This window comes from Nothobranchius furzeri, chromosome 3, assembly GCF_043380555.1.
Source record: "Nothobranchius furzeri strain GRZ-AD chromosome 3, NfurGRZ-RIMD1, whole genome shotgun sequence".
In the NCBI taxonomy this organism is placed as follows: domain Eukaryota; kingdom Metazoa; phylum Chordata; class Actinopteri; order Cyprinodontiformes; family Nothobranchiidae; genus Nothobranchius; species Nothobranchius furzeri.
In genome coordinates, this window is record NC_091743.1 from 1,342,628 (window position 1) to 1,365,598 (window position 22,971).

General features: G+C 38.7%; 1 protein-coding gene across 3 annotated transcripts; it reads right to left on the reverse strand.

Annotated features, from left to right (window-relative positions):
* Positions 1–6,558: 6,558 nt before the first annotated feature.
* On the reverse strand, positions 6,559–20,933 carry LOC139068816 (uncharacterized). 3 transcript variants are annotated; one of them, XR_011520061.1, is made up of 17 exons: positions 18,471–20,933; positions 18,177–18,280; positions 17,760–18,026; positions 17,546–17,639; positions 17,398–17,465; positions 17,129–17,323; positions 16,966–17,028; positions 16,706–16,822; positions 16,525–16,587; positions 16,310–16,423; positions 16,135–16,188; positions 15,950–16,042; positions 15,787–15,846; positions 15,559–15,666; positions 15,382–15,441; positions 6,730–15,295; positions 6,559–6,641 (listed from the first exon to the last, which is right to left on the reverse strand). XR_011520061.1 is itself a non-coding variant. In XM_070549077.1 (16 exons), exons 1-16 carry the CDS (start codon positions 18,583–18,585, stop codon positions 7,427–7,429), a joined length of 9,444 nt encoding a protein of 3,147 aa, XP_070405178.1. In that variant the 5' UTR covers positions 18,586–20,933; the 3' UTR covers positions 6,559–7,426. The 3 variants fall into 3 exon arrangements, 1 of the variants encoding a protein (XP_070405178.1); XM_070549077.1 differs by having other exon boundaries at positions 6,559–15,295; XR_011520062.1 differs by lacking the exons at positions 16,135–16,188; positions 16,310–16,423; positions 16,525–16,587; ... (6 more) ...; positions 18,177–18,280; positions 18,471–20,933 and having other exon boundaries at positions 15,950–16,103.
* Positions 20,934–22,971: the final 2,038 nt, after the last annotated feature.

Genomic DNA, 22,971 nt, shown 5'->3' on the forward strand with positions numbered 1-22,971 from the left:
CCCTCAACTTCGCCAGTCCTCACGCGGTCCCGCCCCAAAAACACGTTCTCCCGCCGGCGTCCCGTCAGCTCACTTCAACCGGCGCAATGAAAGTAACACTCAGGATACGTCATTAAACCTGATGGGCCTATACACATATCTTTCAGAGGCATGGCTGACTTCTCAACCGTGATTACAATGGAATTCCACTGTTTCCTTATTAAAGAACGTGAAGATTTAATGAGTGAGATTATCAAACAATGATATATACATCAACAGAATATTACAAATAACATAAATACTTGATAATGTCTTTAGATTTAAAAGATTTTCAACAAAAACTACGAGTTTTATTTTGTGACTTACTGACCAAATGTTTTAAAAAATCATGAAAAATACATAAATCATCCTAAAATTACCAAAATATTCTCACATGGCAGTGTTAACATGCGGAATAATATGATGTTGTTTTTAAATAAGTAGACTCAAAGCTTTTTTGAAGAAAAATTGGGAAATATAACTATAAAGGTCACAACAAAAATTCAAATATTCATAAAAAAATAGTGCTACTTTCTAAAAATAGGAGAAAAATCTCAGATCACCATAGGTACATGTGGAATGTTGTAAATGGCTTATATTTACTGTATACCTAAAAAAAACTTTCTAACAAAAATTAATTACGTTGTTGTCCAACTATACAGAAAAACTGGTAAAAAGTTAAAAATTCATTAAAAATCTATGCTTTTGTACAGAAATCTCAAAATATTCCCAGGTTGCCTCTGTGATGTGAGAATTCTTCTTATATTTTTGTTGGGGTCATAAATGTAAAACTGTACTTACAATAAAATAATATTTGCATTAGTGGCTGTAGACAAAAATATGTCCTACAATTAAACACAAGGGGGAGCTCAAATCAATACGACATTTTTTTTCTTTCATAAACCACCTAAGAGTGAACTTTGTGGCAAATTACAAGAAGATTGTGAGAACAGAATTTGCGCTACAATTGCTAGCCTAAAAATGTATTTTCGTAAATATAAAGCGCAAACCTCTTCATGGAGCTGCGGCTTTCGTGACATAAGCTCTAGCCTATCCAGTTAACACAATCTGGAAATCTTAGCCTCTTACATGCAAATTGTGATTTTTAGGAAATTTTTCAAATTTGAAATTTTAAATGATCATAAACCACGCCCACTTTGATCAATCATTACCATATTGATAATGTAGTCTTAAGACTCTATAGTGATGACAACCACTAAGTTTCGTGCAGATCCATTTAGCTGGTTCAGCAATATAATTTCTTCCCAGTTATAGCGCCCCCTATTGTTTAATCAAGGTGAAAACCAGGACATACACTTGAATTGACCTTAGGTATGATTGTTATGAACAGCTTTGAAAAATGTCAAAGTCTTTTGAAGTTACGCTAAAAAAACTTTTTCATTCCCAAAAAATTATTTTAAAAAATCATATTAAAAAAAATAAGCAAATTATCCAAAATCCCTTCACATCTTTTGGTCAGCCGCTCCTCCTCTCTTGTCAGGGAAAGTTGTGATGTGATTGAGTTTGACGGCCGGGAGGAGTTAACGAAAGTACGTTGGACTTACTATGCAAATTTCTACTAATTTGCATAAGTTTAAAACATTTTTTAAAATACTCATCTAAATTTGACTGACTCAATGAACACACTGGATGAGATCATTTGTTTTTTTACGAAAGAAATGGGGAGAACCATGCCAAAAATATTTTTGGGGTACCACAGCGCCACCTATTGGACAAAATTCAAAAAAATTTCTGTGATTGTAGATGTCACTATGACTGATATGAATTGTAATTTTCTGTATAGAATATGTATTTTTCATGAGTAAAAGGGCGTAAATTTTTAAAGCCTATAAGCCACGCCCACTTTTTAATCATTTTCAAAATATAGCTTAAGGGTCCGATGATTAACATATATGCCAAGTTCTGTGGAAATCCATCAAGCCGTTTAGCTGAAACAAACTTTTTGACTCTTTAGCGCCCCCTATTGGTGAATCCAAACAAAATGGGGTAGGTAGGGCTTACCGCTCATACTTCATAAGTTTCTAGAGTCTCATCAATTTATCTTGAGTAATGGTCAAGATATCATCAATTACCACATGTGCTAGCTAGCGCACTGATTTTGACATGGTGTCATTAGCCCAATTTTCAATATTTCTGCATTTTTCTTCACCACAACAACTTACCTTAGTCCATAGATCACATGTACGAAGTTTGAAGTTGATTCGACGAAAAATGACGAATAGGTGATTAAAAGTAAGTTTTGCGTTTTTTGCGATCTAGCAAAAAATCTAGTTAGGCGGAAATGGGCGTGGCCAATACAAACTACGTGCAGAATTATCCAAGGATCATGTACATATAAAGTTTTTGACTGTAGGACCTATGGTTTGGGAGCTAGTAGTGGAAACGTGTTGACCTCCGCAATAGCGCCACCTAGGTGACGCGGGGTCCAAATTTTCGAATCTGAGTAGCGGTCAGGATTTTCTATCAGACTGCCATGTCAGATTTTCCCTGGCAATTTCAGGCTCTTGCGCCCATATAGTTTTAGCGGAGAAGAATAATGAATAATAAACTAGAACTGCAAGCAGTTATCAACGGGTTCCAAGCCCCCAGCGCCAGTCGCCCACCCGCCCCGCCCTCAACTTCGCCGGTCCTCACGCGGTCCCGCCCCAAAAACATGTTCTCCCGCCGGCGTCCCGTCAGCTCACTTCAACCGGCGCAATGAAAGTAACACTCAGGATACGTCATTAAACCTGCAAAGCCTATACACATCTTTCAGAGGCATGGCTGACTTCTCAATCGTGATTACAATGGAATTCCACTGTTTCCTTATTAAAGAACGTGAAGATTTAATGAGTGAGATTATCAAACAATAATCTATACATCAACAGAATATTACAAACAACATAAATACTTGATAATGTCCTTAGATTTAATTGATTTTCAACAAAAACAATGAGTTTCATTTTGTTACTTACTGACCAAATGTTTCAAAAAATCATGAAAAATACATAACTCATCATAAAATTACCAAAATATTCTCACATGGCAGTGTTAACATGTGGAATAATATGATGTTGTTTTTAAATCAGTAGACTCAAAGCTTTTTTGAAGAAAAATCAGTAAATATAACTGTAAGGGTCACAGTCAAAATTAAAATATTCATAAAAAAATAGTGCTACTTTCTAAAATTTATAGAAAAATCTCAGATCACCATAGGCACATGTGGAATGTTATAAATGTGTTATATTTACTTTGTACCTAAAAAAAACTTTCTTACAAAAATTAGTTACTTTTTGTCCAACTATACAAAAAACTGGCAAAAAGTAAAAAATTCATTAAAAATCAATGCTTTTGTACAAAAATCTCAAAATATTCCGAGATTGCCTCTGTGATGTGAGAATTCTTTTTATATTTTTGTTGGGGTCATAAATGTAAAATTGTACCTACAATAAAATAATATTTGCGTTAGTTGCTGTAGACAAAAATATGTCCTATAATTAAACACAAGGGGGAGCTCAAATCAAGACGACATTTTTTTTGTTTCATAAACCACCTAAGAGTGAACTTTATGGCAAATGTCAAGAAGATTGTGAAAACAGAATTTGCGCTACAATTGCTAGCCTAAAAATGTATTTTTGTAAATTTATAGCGCAAACATCTTCGTGGAGCTGCGGTTTTCAATATCTAAGCTCATGGCTATCCAGTTAACATAATCTGGAAAACGTAGCTTCTTACATGAAAATAATGATTTTTAGGAAATTTTTCAAATTTGAAATTTTAAATGATCATAAACCACGCCCACATTGATCAATCATTACCATATTTATAATGTAGTCTTAAGACTCTACAATGATGACAACCACTAAGTTTCGTGCAGATCCATTTAACCAGGTCAGCAGTATAATGTTTTGCTATTTATAGCGCCCCCTATTGTTTAATCAAGGTGAAAATCAAGACATACACTTGAATTGACCTTAGGTTTGACTGTTATGAACAGTTTTGAAAAATGTCCAAATATTTTGAAGTTATGCTAAAAAAACTTTTTCATTCCCCAAAAAATATTTCAAAAATTCATATTTAAAAAAGTAAGCAAATTATCCAAAATCCCTTCAGATCGTTTGGTCAGCCGCTCTTCCTCTCTTGTCAGGCAAAGTTGTGATGTGATTGGGTTTGACGGCCGGGAGGAGTTAACGAAAGTACGTTTGACTTACTATGCAAATTTCTACTAATTAGCATAAGTTTAAAACATTTTTTAAAATACTCATCTTAATTTGACTGAGTCAATGAACATACTGGATGAGACCATTTGCTTGTTTACTAAAATATTGAGGAGAAACATGCCAAAAACGTTTTTGGGGTACAACAGCGCCAACTATTGGACAAAATTCAAACTTTTTTCTGTGATTGTAGATGTCACTATGACTGATATGATTTGTAACTTTCTGTATAGAATATGTATTTTTCATCAGTTAAAGGGCAAAAATTTTTAAAGTCTATAAGCCACGCCCACTTTTTAATCATTTTCAAAATATAGCTTAAGGGTCCAATGATTAACATATGTGCCAAGTTCTGTGGAAATCCATCAAGCCGTTTAGCTCAAACTAACTTTTTGACTCTTTAGCGCCCCCTTTTGGTGAATCCAAACAAAATGGGGAAGATAGGACTTACCGCTCATACTTTGTAAGGTTCTAGAGTCTCATCAATTTATTTTGAGAAATGGTGAAGATATCATCAATTAACACATGTGCTAGCTAGCGCACTGATTTTGACATGGTGTCATTAGCCCAATTTTCAATATTTCTGCATTTTTCTTCATCACAACAACTTAGCCTAGTCCATAGATCACATGTACGAAGTTTGAAGTTGATTCGACGAAAAATGTCGAATAGGTGATTAAAACTAAGTTTTGCATTTTTTGCGATCTAGCAAAAAATCTAGTTAGGCGGAAATGGGCGTGGCCAATACAAAAAAGATGGAGAATCAATCAAGGATCATGTGCATATAAAGTTTTTGACTGTAGGACCTACGGTTTGGGAGCTAGTAGCTGAAACGTGTTGACCTCTGCAATAGCGCCACCTAGGTGACCCGGGGTCCAAATTTTCGAATCTGAGTAGCGGTCAGGATTTTCTATCAGACTGCCATGTCAGATTTTTCCTTGCAATTTCAGGCTCTTGCGCCCATACAGACACAGCGGAGAAGAATAATAATAATAAACTAGAACTGCAAGCAGTTATCAACGGGTTCCAAGCCCCCAGCGCCAGTCGCCCACCCGGCCCCGCCCTCACCTTCGCCAGTCCTCACGCGGTCCCGCCCCAAAAACATGTTCTCCCGCCGGCGTCCCGTCAGCTCACTTCAACCGGCGCAATGAAAGTAGCATTCAGGATTTGTCATGAAACCTTTTGCTTAGCCTATACACATACCAGCATGTGACTGTGTGAGTGAATGGCTGAATGCAGACTTCTGCAGGCCTGGTAAGTCACGTGCTGTATTGGAAAGCAGAAGTTCAGGAAACGGAGCGGGATTTCAAATAATTGGAAGGTTTTTGGTTTGATTCCAAGTCTGACCAGAGAATGCTGTTGTTGTGTCTTTGGGCAAGACACCTTGGCTGCTGGTGCTGGGAGGGACCGGTGGTGTCAGTTTTCGGCAGGCCTCACCTCTGTCAGTGTGCTTCAGGGAAGCTGTGGCTACATTGTAGCTCATTCCCAGTAGTGTGTGACTGTGTGTGAATGGGTGAAAGACTGATTGTGTTGTTAAGGGACTAAGGCGCTATACAAATCCAAAACATTTACCATTTCAATATTACTGACAATGTTTAGTAAATGTATTAAAAATGTATTATTTTCATAGGAAATCCTCCAATGTTTTTTGAAAATCATCATGGGTCATGAGAAATCAAGTTTTGTTATTTTATAGTTTTTAAATATATTTTTTTTTTCAATAAGACGATATATGGAGATTGATAATTGAACTGAATGAAACAAAACTGAATAAAATCCATATCTGATCTAAAGATTTCCTGCAATTTGTGCCAGTGGCCCCTTGCTATGCACATTCTTGTAACAGTTTTATCTGGCCATGGTCAAAATCACATAGTTATCTCTGGTCAAAATAAAACGAGTAGACATTTGGTCAAAATAAAACAAGTAGACATTTATTATGAGCACGAAATTGCCCAAAATTCAGTGAAACACTTCATTTTGTAAGTACAAAGATGTAGGATATGTAAATTAAAAATGATGGTACATTATTCAAACAATTGAATTAAAAAACAGCAGTTTATTGTATGTCAAATTTTGCCAATTGTGGGGGAGACTTTGTAGAGCAAACAATATTTTTACAACACTGTGCATTGAAATTAGGATTCCAGAAATTATATTGATTCAAGAGTACAGAAAACACTTTATTGTTATCTACATATGTAAATGTACAAATGATGTGTTACACAATGTATAGCAAAGTGGCAGAAGGGCATTCTGAGGCAAAGTGTCACGTTGGGAATGTTTTACCCAGGACATGAAAAAATCACAGACGGAAACGATGGCAAGTGAATAACAAATAATATTTATTAAGAACAATGTGAAACTGAAAACGGTGCTCCAAACTGGAACAGGAGGGATCAAGATCTAGAACGGGAAAGCAAACTGGTGTTAGAATCACGAAACCCTGGAACCAGAGAACCAGAACTGGAATTGTTTGGAGAACTATTCTTACTGGAGATGATCGGTGTTGGTGAGGCAGGGCTGGGGCTTTGGGGCCAGGTGGGGACAGAAGAGCAGCAGAGAATGAGGATCCAGGACGGGATGAGGAAACAGGTTGCGAGGCAGACAGTGAGGCAGGATATGATGCAGATCCAGAGGCTGGTAGTTAGGCAGGCTGGGAAGCAAACAGGACGACAGGTGGGCGGCGTGGTCACATGATGGTTGCTGATTCCACAGATTTCGGTTGTGTTGTTTCAGGAACTTCATCTGGTGGGTGATTGTTCCTAGTGGAGATTGAACAAAAGAAGAGTGCTGTAAAATGAAGTCTTTAACAAAGGAAAATAAAAATAGTACTAGAATAAGTGAATTTGTGAATATCTAAATGGATACATTTTTATACATTGAAACAGTGATGGCACAACACAAAGTAACATTTCAATGTCCATTATCAAAACCACAAGTAAGTGTGATACTGTCATACACTTTTTTATGGATAAAAAGTGTATTTCACATGCTAAATATACATTAAATGGTAAGGTATGGTGTGGTATGGTATGGTATATATGTATAAGAGTCGAAATAAGTTTAGATGATTTTGAAGCTAAATTGATTTTGTATGAATGAAACGGACCTCTATGTGTAATTTGTTATGGTCAGCTCTGATGTACACCCGTCCATCTATCTGTGATTGTCTGTCTTTCCCCTTGAGGCTATTTGTCCTGCAGTCCTTGTCTGTCTGTCCCCAGTTCCTGTAACTGTATGTCTGTGTCTGTTCCTGTCAAGAATGATATTTGAATACATTCATGGTAACTGTAATAGGTGGGAATAACTTCTACATGTATGGTTTTGGGATCAATGTCTTTGATGTAAACATGATCAATTAGAGTATTATTTTCGGTTGTTGGACTTGTTACTATTTGAGTGTATCCTTGCAATTTCATGAAGCTGACAAATGAATTAGAAACCAGTGCATCGTCATTCATGTCACCCATGACTATTTTGGTTCCTGGAAATTCATTGAAATAATGCAGTACAGGTTGTAGATTGTCTTTGAATTTCTGAAGGTTATATGATGGTGGTTTGTACAACAGCATATAATGATGGTTTAAAGTCTGTGTGCTAAAAAGCAAAGCTTCCAGGTTGTTGCAATTGAAAGCCATACTTTTACACATAATGCTGTTTTTGTGATAGAAACCAACACCACCACCATTTTTGCTTCTGAAAGTAGAAAATAGTCCAGTTTCATCGTATGAGTCAGATCTGGTTTTGTGGTGAAAAGTCCAACCTGGCAGTGAAATGCTTTCAGAGGGATGTGTTTCTTTTAACCAAGTTTCTGTCAGACAAATTATATCGGCTGTGAGTAATTTTTGGTTGCTCTTGACATCCTGTATGTGATTCTTGAGACCTTGCACATTATGAAGACAGACTTTAAAAGTGCAGTTTGGCATTGAAACTGGTGTGTCGATAAAGTTTGGCATTAATTTCAAGTTTTCTTCCACATCACTTCTTGCATAGATTGCTTTAGCTTTAAAATCTTGGATAGTGAGGTGTTCTAGTGATGTAACACGACTTAAAGCTACATATGCTTGTCCAGCAGAAAAAATCCTTTTAAAAGAGACTACTGCTTTCTGTAGTGTTAGGCCTTGGACTTTATGTATGGTGCAAGACCAAGCCAGCCGCAGTGGAAATTGACGTCTAACCCCCTTTTCAAGTTTGTCTTCATCGGGACTAATTGGTGTAGCATTAGTCAGCTCGGTGTCTGAAGTTGGAAACTTGTGTCGTAGTTGTTGGCCTATACTTGGGTTATCAAAGTTAACATAAATGATGTGTGGGAAGCTATTGTTACTTAGAAATTGTATGCGACAAACAGTACCAAACACACCATTGACAAGTCCATCAGAAACATCGATGTTTTTAATGAGCATTACACGAGCTTTAGGAGCAATACTTAGTAATTTATCTAAATAGGTTTTCTTGCCAAAATCAAGTGTTGAGGGTATTCTAGTGGTACGGCCAGTCTGAGGGTTTTTATGGAAATCTTGGGCTTTGATTTGTACAATGTCTGTACATTGTTTATGCAACATGTTGAAGTTATGATTATCAACATCACTGTTTGTTGCAAAAAGATGCAGAATTTCAGTGTCTTCACCCATGCCTGTTTCACATCGTTTGAGAAGTGCTTCGTCTTGTGGGTGAAGTGGTTGGTCTTTTTTGTGTTTCCTTAAACGGTTAAGTGTTACAGCAAAGTCTTTGTTTTTCTGTCGTACTATGTCTGTGAGTTCTACATGACTGAAACTGTTTTGCCACAAATTGGAACCAATGGGGTCCTTGTAGAGTGGAGTCCCTTTGACAGGTGGCAACTGATAAAAATCACCAACAGCTATGACGGAGACATTACCAAATGAAGAAAAGTCTGAACACTGTTTGATCTGACGCAGTCTACCATGGATATATGTTAAAAGCTTGTTATCAACCATTGAGATTTCATCTATTATCAAGATTTGTAAATGTTTCAGGGTTGCTCTTAATGTGTTTATTTTTTCCTCTCTTAAAGGTTGGTATGGTAATGAAATATTATTGCCAATTGCAAAGCTATTATGTATTGTTGTGGCATTGATATTTAATGCAGCCACTCCAGTGGGGGCAGTCAATAAAACATGAATATCATCAGGATAATTAGATAATCTGGATAGTATTCTGGTTGTTTCATAGGACACGGCTTTTACCAAATGGGACTTGCCTGTTCCCGCTCCACCTGAAATGAAAACATAAAAAGGGCTTGGATTGTGACCGTTTACTTTATCTAAGCACCACTGCCGGATTTTATAAAACACGTTGCTCTGCTGCTGATTTAGAGAACGCATTAAGGATTGTGCTTCCTTGTGTGAGACTATCAGTTTTTGAATGTGAAATGATAAAGCTGGTTTTGTGATTGGCTCTAGATCTGGAATAACTTCTTGTTCACCAGGATTTGGATTGTTATCTAAAGATCTGTCTTCCAAACATTCTAGTCGGTCTAGTTCTGCCTCAGGACACAGCTCTGCCCAAACATCTTCTTGAAATCCAAAGTGTTCAATATCTTCCTGTATGTTTTGTAAATCTTCTGCTTTGATTTCAAACTTGGATCTGTTGAATTCTACTACGTCTTTGACAGACTGGATGTTTTTACTACTGTTTGTGATTGAGCCGGTCTCATAAAACTCTTGAAATGTTGTAAATTGTGATGGTTTTAACTGGTTTTCCGTGTAATAAGGAAGGAACAACTGAAGCTGGCTTTGATAGTGTTTCTCAGGATCTTGTTCTTTAGAAAAACGAGCATATCTAACAACAGCTACATTTGTCCTTGTCCGCTTCCTTACACAACCATTGTTGTTTAATAAACTAACCACTTCTGGTCTAGATTTCTCACTGTTTGGTACATTTCTGTACTCTGAGGCAAAAGTAGCTATGCACATGTCCATAAATTCACTGGACTTAGGCCTGCTTTTGTATCGATCAGTAATGTTTGTCATCCAGATCTGATTACCATTAGCACTGTTTTGAATGACATTAAGAGGTAAGCTCATTCTGACAATGTTGTCACCTGTTGGAACAAATGTGACTTTTCTAGAGCCCTCTTTTAATCTCATGTTTGTTAGCCGATACACACTTTCTTGAGCAGAAACTTCTCTGTTATGCAGAAACACATTCCCTAATTTGTTAAGCGCTTGTTTTGCATCCAGGTTTTCATTATGTTTGATTTCATTTTGTGCATGTTTTAATAGCAAACCCATTTCTCTTTCTGCTTTGGATATGTAGGAAATGATATAAACAATGCATGCATATGCATCACAGACAAACTGGATGTCCATGTTTGCATTCCAGCAACGTAGCAGGTCTGTGTTATACTGATTAACCCAGATGTCGTTTATGTTTCGTTTATGGACGACAGTTGTTTTTGTAGAGGTCAGTTTGTAGGCTGTTTCAAATGTAGTCTGGTCAATACCAATGGAATTAAACAAGTCATCTATGCTACTAAATGTGTTGTTTTCACTGGTCAAAGCTTCTTTAACTTTGGTCATGATATGCTTGGCTGCCTTTTTTAAATCTGAAGATGACTTGTCAGATGGGGTTTCCTTATTATCAACATCCGGTTCCTGTTTACATATGAATGTATTGTTGCTTGGTGGTCGGGGAAAGTGAAACCTGCAAGTTGTGTGATTTTTTCTGCAACTTTTAGAGTGTTTTTTGCTATGCATTTGAACACTATGTACCACTTCATGGAGAGGATCACTGTCAGGTGGGAGGTCGCATGTAACATATTTATCTACAAAAGCTATGACTTCAGCGTCTGTGTTGACTCCTATTTTAGGCCCGTCGGTCCAAAATAGACAATGAGTGTGACATGATCCACGTTGTTGAAACTCTACTCTATAAAAATAATCAATGATTTTACCAATTGGCTGAGCGGGAGACATGATAACATCTTTTAAAAAAGATCTAAATCTATAGTCAAACATTCTGGCTGCTGTCACTGGATTGTTTTTCAATAAGTCACATTTCTGTGCCCAGTCCATGTCATGAATATTGCCTTGAATGTTTTCTATAGCCATAAAAGCTTCCATAAATTCTGGCCATCTTAAATCTGCTGAAGAAAAGGAAGCAAACCATGTAGGAATGCCAAGTTGTCTAACATAAGCAAACAGATCTTTTTGAACTCCCTGCCAAAATACTGGTGTACCTCTAATGGGCTTCAAAAACTTATAGCCCATGTCAGCATTTAAAACATTCTTCAAAAAGTCTGTATTGCCCAGCATGGATGATGTAATGTTGGTGTTGTCTAAGCCATGGTAGCCCTTTCTCAGTGCAATGGAAACATTTGACACAACTTGATTAACTTCTGACAAATATTGTGCATAAAAGATGTAATCCAAGTTCTTGCCAAATCTGCCATCAGCATTGAGAATTCGGGTGTTTAAATATTTGCTTAGTGTAATCCTTTGCTCTCTTGCATCATGAAATGTACCTGTTCCGTTGGGAAACAGAACTGGAAAGCATTTAGCCTCGTTAGAAGTATCGGTAAGCAATCTGACTGGAGTATTTCCCTCAGCTGGTGCTACTGATAAAACACTGTCAAAATGGTTGTCTAGTATTTCTTGGGCAATGTCTACTGGTTGCATGCATGTGTCCAAAAACATCCCATGCTGTTGTCTATCATTAAAATGATCATCGCTAACAAGATCTTCAGACTCTACCTCTGTGCCACTGCCATCTCTTTTGCCAGGATGTTCACACTCTATTTCAGCTCTATTGCTGTCTTCTTCCAAAGTGACGTTGTCGGTTTCAGAGGTAGAGTCTTCAGACTCTTTTTCTAGGGGATTTGTCCATGCACTGTTAAATTGTACATCTTTGTAAAAAGTATTGTGAGATTTAAGGTATGCAATTGCATTATGTACTTTCAGAGCATTGACATACTGATAGTCATAGTGACCCTTGTACGTCAGCTTTCGCTTCAGTTTGACTTTAATCATTAGATTCTGATCATCTAATCTGGGTAGAATGTTACTCACAGTTTCTGTATTAGATGGAACACAAGTCACAGGTCCATGGACACCATTTTGCCCTCCCTTTGGTAAGGCTAAAAGTTTCATAAACGGAATGTGCTGTGCCACTAGATGTTGCTCAAGAGGATTCAACGTACTAAGTTCTACAGGAATAGAATCTAGGTGCATATTGTTTGCAACACTTTCTTCAGGGACTTTTCCATTGAGTATTTTACGATGACAAGTAAAACAGACCCACAATTTACATGCAGGGCTAACCTCTAGATGGCATTTGGAAACTGAAGACTGTCCACACTTGTGTAAATAAGTGTCAGTGATGCATTTTTTTGCCACAGATGAAATGAATGAACCTCTAATTTCATACTGCTGTGTTTTACATTCAACAACTTGATGTTTAAAAAGTAACCGATGACAAACACAACAGACGAATTGAGGGCCAAATTTAACCTTTTCTCTAAAAAGCTGAATGACATTATCTATGAATTTTTTTCCAGTCATGAGATTTTGTCGTCTACGTTTTCCGTGCTCTTTAACAGAATCGGCATAAGCAGTTACATTTCTATACCGTTCAGAATTAGACTGTTTGATGCGGTTACGGTGGTCAACCTTATTTCTATATCTTTCTACGTTCTGTTTCAATAACTGAAGTTTAGAGTGTTTACTTTTGGCTGCATAAGTGGTTTTGCTGGCAAGTTTGAGTCTTGCTCTCAGTTCAGGCTTTTTGTAGTAGTTTTGTTTATTAGCCAGTTTGAGTCTAGCTCTCAGTTCAGGTTTGTTTTTATAGTTTTCTGTACTATCATGTCTGAGTCTTGCTCTCAGTTCAGGCTTTTTGTAGTAGTTTTGTTTATTAGCCAGTTTGAGTCTAGCTCTCAGTTCAGGTTTGTTTTTATAGTTTTCTGTACTATCATGTCTGAGTCTTGCTCTCAGTTCAGGCTTTTTGTAGTAGTTTTGTTTATTAGCCAGTTTGAGTCTAGCTCTCATTTCAGGTTTGTTTTTGTAGTTTTCTTTACTGACATGTCTGAGTCTTGCTCTCAGTTCAGGTTTGTTTTTGTAGTTTTCTTTACTGTCATGTCTGAGTCTTGCTCTCAGTTCAGGGTTATTTCTATATGTAATGACACTTAATTGCTTCTTGTGTAATCTGTACTTAGGATCGTCCTTATACAATTTCTGTAACATCATTTTTTTGCTTTCCCTTTTCTCAATGTCTTTATTATACAGAGTTCTCTTTCTCCTGTTCTCTCTGCTCATCTTAGATGGAGATAGTATGTCCTTGTCACCTTTAAAGTGACAGTAATTACATGAGATCAGGTTAAAACATGTGTTAGTTTTATCTTTCACACATGCGATTGGCTCATAATGACATTCATTACAGTGTTTCAGATAAATACCCTTGGTGTTGTCTAAAGTACTAGAAGAGCCATATTGTAACCATTTTCCTTGAGTGTAAGTGTAAATATGGGTGTGAAAAAAGTCTGCAGCTGCTTGTATCTCAATTTCTGTAGCCCAGGATCCAACTATCTTTATGCCTGTTTGTGTAACATACTGTTGTACTGATTCAAATTCCTGTCTGATGTAACTTGAATAGAGGTCAGAATTTTGAAGAATTTGATTAACAACAGCCCTGCGAATCCAGCTATGCAACTCTTCATTCCCAGTAATTACAAATGCAAGAGCACGGAAAAAGCAGTTGCCGTCTGGCTGGATGTGTTTAGTGGTACAAGGTAACGGTTCATCTAATGTAATACTTTCCCAAAGACTTTTCACCCTTTCTAAACTTGGAACTATCTGTAGTTGGGTGCAAAAGTTTCTTTTGTCTTTAGAAGTCAGAGGATTGAAAGTAACAGTGCTGTTGATATTTTCTGAAATTATGAAAACAGATGTATCATTTTGTGGCACTTCTTCAATTATTGCTTGATTCAAAGAAGTGTGATGATTTTCAGTTACTGAGTCTACATCAAGGGAAGTGGTGTCATTAACTGCAATATCTTCTATTTCCTGAAGTACTACTTTATCAAAACTATCATCATCAAAACTAGTACATATTGACTCTGCATCATCTTGAAAAGAACTATTTTGCGTATGGATGAGCTCACAACGAGATGGAGATTCAGAAAGAGACTCAGATGTGTCACTGACTGCAACATCTTCAATTTCTTCAACTACTAACTGATCAAATGTATCGTCATCAAAACTATCATCATTTCCACTGATTAACTCTACATCATTTTGGCAAGAAGCAGTTTTACTTTGGATAGGTTTACTCATAGATTGAGCTGTCACCTTAACACCGGTCATTTCAAAAGCTGTGTCCTCTTCATTTGCATTGTCAGCACACAAAGAGTGAGAGAGATTGATTAAATGTGTATAAACTTGGTCTAAAGTATCAAAGTGTGCTACTATGCTTGTGCCATTCAACTGCCAGAGACCATCATGACCACGTGAATGTGGATCAAAAACAGAAAACTGAGATTGTTCTTTCAAAACTGCACATGTGTTTCTACTAATTGTAAACAGACAGCCGTCACTGTCAAATATAGCTCTCTGTAATGCAACGTCCAAAGGCATGGCAAAATCTGAAACATCTTCATGGTAAATCTGCTGATGAAGATGTCCTGTGAAGGTCTGCATGTATTCCAAAGAGAACTTGTGATGATGGAATGTGTGCTCTGTGGGTAACTCTTGAACAAAAACATAACCACTGCCTTCTGCATCACTGATCATGTTTTGCTCTTTCATGTAAGTGTATAAACTATCACCACTTATCAAGATATTGTTAATGTCTTTTCTTGACCATGTGGAAGCCATTTTGACAGTGTTTGTCATGATGGCTGTAATGCTGTTTGGTGCACACTGTTTAAATCGGTTGCACCCAAAACGCTTATGACCTTGATGAAATGAACCTTTGACAATAGAATGAAAAGTGTTCAAACTTTCCTGATTTGATGAGGAAGATGCAATGGTAACACTTGAAGCTGCAACACCAGGAGCATCATGGACCTTCTCAGGTTGAACACTCGTCTCCTTCTCTTTACATTCCTGTGAAAACAAACATAAAAATTCAAACATTAGAAGAAAATCTATGAATAAAATGGGCATGTTTTCACTTGGGGAATATGTCAAACCTGTTGCTTTGTAGCATCTCCTAGGTCAACAGGTCCTTGGTCTTGGAGAGCAACTGCGTTCTGTTAAAATAAAAAAAGTTTTATAATATTTAGGAAATATAAGTATTGGAAAGAATATGTGTAGGATTAAGTACGCTATTTAACATCAATAATCAGACTATGTCATATAGGTCCTACCATTTTGCCTTTTGGTACAGGCGATGTAACACTGTATTTGTCTTCGTTCATCTGGAGATGTAGAACCTCAGCGCAGTCTTTCAAATGCTCCTGGGAGTGACAGCAAACCTGTTGGAAATCAAATCAGGATATTTACAATATATTCTAGTATTATGAAATTTACAATTATTTGTCAAGCACATGATGTGATGTCAAAAACAACAATCATATTAAAATCCAATGTCAGACCTGGTCCTTGGTGACATCTGTGCGTGAAACAGATTTTTGTTCTTGGACAGCAGCTGCATACTGTTAAAATGAAAAGGTTTATTTAAATAAGCAAAGAATATAATTATTTGAGTAAAAACTTTAGAATGAGCATCATTCAATGAAAAAAGCTGATAGGTCTCACCGTTTTGTCATTGGGGGCTGGTGATGGCACACTGGCGTCATCAGTTTTCTCTTTCAGTTTTTGAAGGACCACACTGCAGTCCTTCAGGTACTTCTGTAAGTAAATGAAGGGAATCATTGTAATCCAAAGGTTTCAAGTAAAGGCAACAAAACTGATTTGGTTTCTTTGAATGAGAGTTTATTCACCTGATGACGAGACATCAGTGTGCCACGTGAGCCTTTTGGATGAATGTGAGATGTCTGAAAGAAAATGTCATTCAAGGTTTTATGTTAATTTTTCCATTATTGTAGAAATGTGTACCTCTTAAGCAATATTACAACTTTATATTTTAAAAGTATTGTGTGTGTAAATCGTAATTACCTTTAAACTCTCTGCAAGTGTTGGCCATTCATGATCATCAGAGGGCATGATCACTTGCTCCTTTATTGGTGCTGTTGCACTGGCAGGGGGCTTCTGGATCGTTGTTGCCTGTCCCTGAAATAAAAACAGTATACAATGCATGTAATTACTTTGTGCATGTTTTACAGGAGGACTTGACCAACAAATAGGAAAACAATGATAAAAAAATAACAAACCTGCGTGTTGACAACACTTTTCTCTTTTCCAAAGGACACTGGCTTTCCTTCAGGTTGTACCACCTGTCATCAAAATATGAACAGATTGTAAATTCTTAGGTGACAAATATCTAAAATTAATAATGAATTAAAGATTAATATCAAAACATTATAATGAAAAAACATATTTCTTCATATTTACCTTTTTTTGTTGGACATCTGGTGAAAGCACATCTGGACATCCAGTACTGTCATTTTCCAAGACATGCAGCAGATCTTCGTGGAAGTATTTGGGATTAACTTCAAAACAGACTTCGGCCTGAACATTTTGATGTAGACAATATTAGAAAAACTCATATCAATCAACATGACGAACATCAAATAAAATCTCATTTATCAAAAACAATAGGGTTCTCTGCCCTTTGGGCTTGGAACCCTAATTAATTAAAATTAATCATTCACCTCATGAAGAAGAATTCTCTTTGAAGATGATCTCTGCTCCTTTGGACCAGCTGGAGTAGACCTCTGAAAAAATTAATGAAATTTTTACATTACATGATTGTTGAAAATCTAAACAGCCAATTAATGTCTGCAGTTGAAATAAAAACATAGAAAAACAATTTACCTTCTTGCCAGGCAAAACAACTTTCCACTTAGATTGGTCTGCTTGGGGTTGAATGGGCTTTGCGTGTTGAACGACCACTCTAGCAGCAGACTTCTTGGGGGTAACCTGGGCCTTCTGACTTTGGAGGTGCAGGTATGTTTTTTGCCAGAGCAATTGTGCAAAAATGTCCATACCATCACTGTCACTGAGATGAACCTATAGAAAATAACACATTTTTAGCTAAAGCTAATACCTCTTAATCATTAAAAGTCAGTAAGCTTCTCACTTACCCCATCTCTGCCCCACAAATCCAGGCGATGAAAGGGGAAGTTCTCAGCAATTGATGAGTATGGGACATCTGAAAGAAATATATTTTGTTAACAATTAGTTTTTCCAGTTAGAAGCATTTTGTATAGTGCACACTAAAGTTCAACATACCCATTTGTACTGAGACCCTGTGAAACATCATCCTCAGATGGTCCTGCACAACCGTGTCATGGCTCAGTCTTGGAGGGAAATCCAAAACAAAAACCTGTTTTCCAGAAATTTTACATGACATTAAAAATCATTGTAGAAAAAAGCACCAGAATATAAATTTGATTCAGTAATTGCCTTTTAATGGCACATTATTTGTAATTGCATCTATCCTTACATTTGGACAAAGAGTGGAAATGGTGTTCAAAAGACACTTGAAGTCTTTTTCTGCTTCAGAAATAGGACTGTCCAGATTGTTGCTTGGAGCGAGCAGACACACTGCATCTGGATCACGTGGGAGAACTAAATGCCGGACCTCAGTGGTAAGGTGGGCTGCTGTACCACCAGGAACCGACAGGTAGCCAAAGGACAGCTTCCCCTCAGGCACCTTCACATAGCCATCCACAATGGCTCGGAGATGTGAATCTCCAATGACGAAGACAAACTAGAAGAAGAAACAATTGTTTAATGAAGGACCTATGAAGATAAAAATCACAAAGCACTTTAGAAACTAAAGAACACACAGCAATCTGTGTGTCAACCTATAAGCACATAATATAGTTTAATATTAATATAAATTATTAGCTAAATGTACCTTCTTTTCTGAAGACTCTGGTGGGATGATGACTTTCAGACTTTTTCCTGTGTTAGGCGACAAGGGCCAACGACAAACCCTGTGCCTGAAGCCTGTTCCGTGACCTAATGGTAAGATGAAGGAAAAAAAATAACACAATATCAATGTAATGTAAATATGTAATTGTAAAGTGTGTCACATTAATTTATCTGAAATTTCTCAGTGTGCATACACCATGTCAATTTCAAAATATGCAACAAAGGTTTTCAAAAAAAGCATTTGATGTTTTGGAAAATAACTAAATATGTAACTTACGTGGAGTAAAAGTCGTACAGCTTGGCAGAATCTCGAATAGCTCTTCCATAGGCTTCGGCATAAACTGTCTGTTCTTCAAGGCCTGAGCTCTACGGTACCCTTTGCCACGAGGCATCTACAACAAGGAAAAAAAATACCATAAATTTAGTACTATGCATGATCACTAAACAAATACATTACACACTAATGTAATATCATGTATTTATTCTATTAAATAGGTTATATAGAAACCTGAGGGAATGTATATCTTCTATTTAATAGACAGATTACCTATTAAGCAACAAAGACCTGTCTTGTTATTGGTCATTAGTATTTCTTTTTGTCTATTTATATTTGAAGTTGTTTAAATGAAGACAACTGAACTTCTTTGGTTTTCTGAAGAAGTTTGCTTCTCATCTGAGGAGCTTTGTCAATTCTAACTGTAAAAAGGGCGAGTGAAAGTTCTCAGTCATCCAGGTCATGATACTCCAAAGGGTTCAAATGAAGGCAACTGGACTTCTTTGGTTTCTTGAAGATGTTTCTCTTCTCATCCAAGGAGTTTTGTCACTTCAAACTGGAATATGGGAGAGTCAAGCCTATAAGCTGTAGCTATCTATTGTTAGTCAATGAGCCAAAACTACTGTGGGTACCTCGGCTCTCCATCACCTGATGAGTCGCTAGCCTCTATTGTGAGGGATTCAAGATGGCACCACAGACGGCTGCCGTGGTACTTTGGTGCGCTGTTTTTGTTCTGTTTTTGTGTGTAAATTGCGTATCTGGGTACTCCTATTCAAGAGAAGAACTCATAAGTTACAACACTATGATTCCGGTGGACTTAACCTCATTTTTTGTTGCATCTGTGGCCGATTCAATATCAACTTTGATCAGGAAAGTAAGACACAGGAGGAGAGATAAATGAGCGGGCGCTCTCGTGCGTCTGAGGAGACGGGGACTGTGCACGGCTCTGCCTGGCATCTTCCTCTCTAATGTACGCTCACACCGCAACAAAATGGACGAGCTGACCCTGATGAGGAACATAAACAGAGACTTCTCGTCATCTGGGGTTCTATGCTTCATTGAAACATGGCTCAGTGAGGACACCCAGGACTGCGCGTTCCAGCTGGAGGGGTCTCACCTCATCCGCGCAGATCGGAAAGTGACTGTCTCCGGCAAGACCACAGGTGGAGGTGTGTGTTTTTAAATCAATAATGGTTGGTGCACAGATGTCACAGTGATCGTGCAGGATTGTTCTCCATCTCTGGAGTATCTTTTCACAAACTGTAAACCATTTTACTCTCCGCGGGAGTTCGCCTCATTCATTCTAGGCGCTGTTTACATCCTACCTGACGCGGACGTGCACGAGGCTCAGCGTGTGCTCGCGGAAGAGATACTGTGCATGGAGCAGACGTAGCCGGACTCTCTCATCGTTGTACTTGGAGACTTTAACAATGCAAATCTGAGCCAGGAGCTTCCCAAATATAAACAGTATATCAAGTGTCCAACCAGAGAGGGGAAAACCCTGGACCACTGTTACAGCACAGCAATGGGAGCCTATCATGCAGTGGCGCGCGCTGCGCTTGGACTCTCTGACCACGTGACCATCCATCTGATCCCAGCTTACAAACAAAGGCTAAAACTCTCCAAGCCTGTTGTGAAGTCAACAAGACAGTGGAACACAGATGCCGCAGATGAGCTTCGCGCATGCTTTGAGACCACAGACTGGGAGGTAATAAAAGCCACCTCAGACAGTTTAGATGAGTTCACAGATACCGTCACCTCCTACATCCACTTCTGTCAGGACAGCATCATACCATCATACACCAGGGTGAGTTATAACAATGACAAAGCCTGGTTTACCCCTAAACTCAAACAGCTGTGGTTTGAAAAGAGAGATGCATTTAAAAGGGGGGACAAGGACTCCTACAGAGACACTAAATACAGGTTCAGCAAAGAATTGGTCAAAGCAAAACACCAGCATCATGACAAAATGCAGCAGCAAATCACTGAAAACGACCCAACCTCTGTGTGGAAAAGTTTCAGGAACATCACCAACTACAAACCCAGAACCCCCGCCTCCACCGATAACACACACATTCATGAAGCAGATGTAAAGAAGCAGTTCAGGTCTCTTAACACACACATTCATGAAGCAGATGTAAAGAAGCAGTTCAGGTCTCTTAACACACACATTCATGAAGCAGATGTAAAGAAGCAGTTCAGGTCTCTTAACACATGAAAAGCCCCGGGCCATGATGGCGTGGCTCCTGCCACTCTAAAGCACTGTGTTTACGAGCATCTTCAACTCCTCACTGGAAGAATCTCATGTGCCTGTCTGCTTCAAGATCTCCACCATAGTCCCTGTCCCCAAGAAACCAAGAATCACTGGACTAAATGACTACAGACTTGTGGCTCTAACATCTGTGGTCATGAAGTCATTTGAGCACCCAGTTCTCCCCCACCTCAAGACCCTCACAGCCCCCCTCCTGAACCCCCTGCAATTTGCCTACAGAGCAAACAGGTCTGTAGATGATGCAATCAATATGGCTCTACAATTCATCCTGCAGCATCTGGACTCCCCAGGTACCTACGCCAGGATATTGTTCGTGGACTTCAGCTCTGCATTCAACACAATCCTGCCAGACCTCCTCCAAGACAAAATGTCCCAGATGAACGTGCCTAACCCCATCTGCAGGTAGATCACTGACTTCCTGACAGACAGGAAACAACAAGTCAGGCTGGGGAAGAATGTCTCGGACCTACGAACCATCAGCACTGGCTCACCACAGGGCTGTTCTTTCCCCTCTGCTCTTCTCCCTGTACACCAACAGCTGCACCTCCAAACATGAGTCTGTCAAACTAATTAAGTTTGCTGACGACACCACCATCATCAGACTCATCTCTAATGGGGATGAATCAGCTTACAGAATGGAGGCTGAACGGCTGGTGTCCTGGTGCAGCCACAACAACCTGGTGCTAAACACCCAGAAGACAGCGGAGGTTGTTGTGGACTTTAGGAAACACACACATCCCATCACCCCCTTAAACCTGTCTGACACTCCCATCATGATGGTGGACTCATGTCGCTTCCTGGCCACCACCATCACCCAGGACCTCAAATGGGAGCCCACCATCACCACCATCAGAGAAAAGGCCCAGCAGAGGATGTACTTCCTGAGGCAGCTGAAGAAATTCAACCTATCACCACAGACAATGAGGCAATTCTACACCACTATCGAGTCCATCCTCACCATCATTTAGAACAGAGGAAAGAGTCGCAGCGAACTTCACTTCAGTCGCCATATTTATGACAAACTCAGTGTTGTTGTGTGTGACGTACACTACCCAGGGCTGATTATCAGCTCAGCTACATTATACTGGATACATTGTACTGGAAAGGTGAAATCGAAGCCCCCCCATCTCTAGTTAAAGTTTTTTTTTCCACATTTGACATAGATAGCTTATTTTACTCCTGTCAAACCATATATCTTCTCTGTCCAGAATACATGCTTTGTCAGGAGTGTCCCTTGTCCTTCAGGTGTAGGTGGACTGCAGAGTAAACTGTAAACCATTTTACTCTCTGCGGGAGTTCGCCTCATTCATTCTAGGCGCTGTTTACATCCCACCTGATGCGGATGTGCACGAGGCTCAGCGTGCGATCGCGGAAGAGATACTGTGCATGGAGCGGACATACCCGGACTCCCTCATCATTGTACTTGGAGACTTTAACAAAGCAAATCTGAGCCAGGAGCTTCCCAAACATAAACAGTATATCAAATGTCCAACGAGAGAGGACAAAAACCTGGACCACTGTTACAGCACAGTAACGGGAGCCTATCATGCAGAAGCGCGTGCTGCGCTTGGACTGTCTGACCACGTGACCATCCATCTGATCCCAGCTTACAGGCACAGGCTAAAACTCTCCAAGCCTGTTGTGAAGTCAACAAGAAAGTGGAACACTGATGCTGCAGATGAGCTTCGCTTATGCTTTGAGACCACAGACTGGGAGGTAATGAAGGCCACCTCAGACAGTTTAGATGAGTTCACAGATACTGTCACCTCCTACATCCACTTCTGTCAGGACAGCATCATACCATCACACACCAGGGTGAGTTATGACAATGACAAAGCCTGGTTTACCCCTAAACTCAAACAGCTGTGGTTTGAAAAGAGAGATGCATTTAAAAGGGGGGACAAGGACTCCTACAGAGACACTAAATACAGGTTCAGCAAAGAATTGGTCAAAGCAAAACAACAGCATCATGACAAAATGCAGCAGCAAATCTCTGAAAACGACCCAACCTCTGTGTGGAAAAGTTTCAGGAACATCACCAACTACAAACCCAGAACCCCCGCCTCCACCGATAACACACACATTCATGAAGCAGATGTAAAGAAGCAGTTCAGGTCTCTTAACACACACATTCATGAAGCAGATGTAAAGAAGCAGTTCAGGTCTCTTAACACACACATTCATGAAGCAGATGTACAGAAGCAGTTCAGGTTTCTTAACACATGAAAAGCC

What these genes read in the sequence shown, in the direction of transcription:
- LOC139068816 (XM_070549077.1), bottom strand. Translation starts at nt 18,585, where the DNA reads ATGCCTCGTGGCAAAGGGTACCGTAGAGCTCAGGCCTTGAAGAACAGA. An exon ending in CTGTACGACTTTTACTCCAC is followed by an intron (nt 18,281 to 18,470) that starts GTAAGTTACATA and finishes TCTTACCATTAG; the next exon opens with GTCACGGAACAGGCTTCAGG. An exon ending in ATTTGTGGGGCAGAGATGGG is followed by an intron (nt 17,324 to 17,397) that starts GTAAGTGAGAAG and finishes TATTTTCTATAG; the next exon opens with GTTCATCTCAGTGACAGTGA.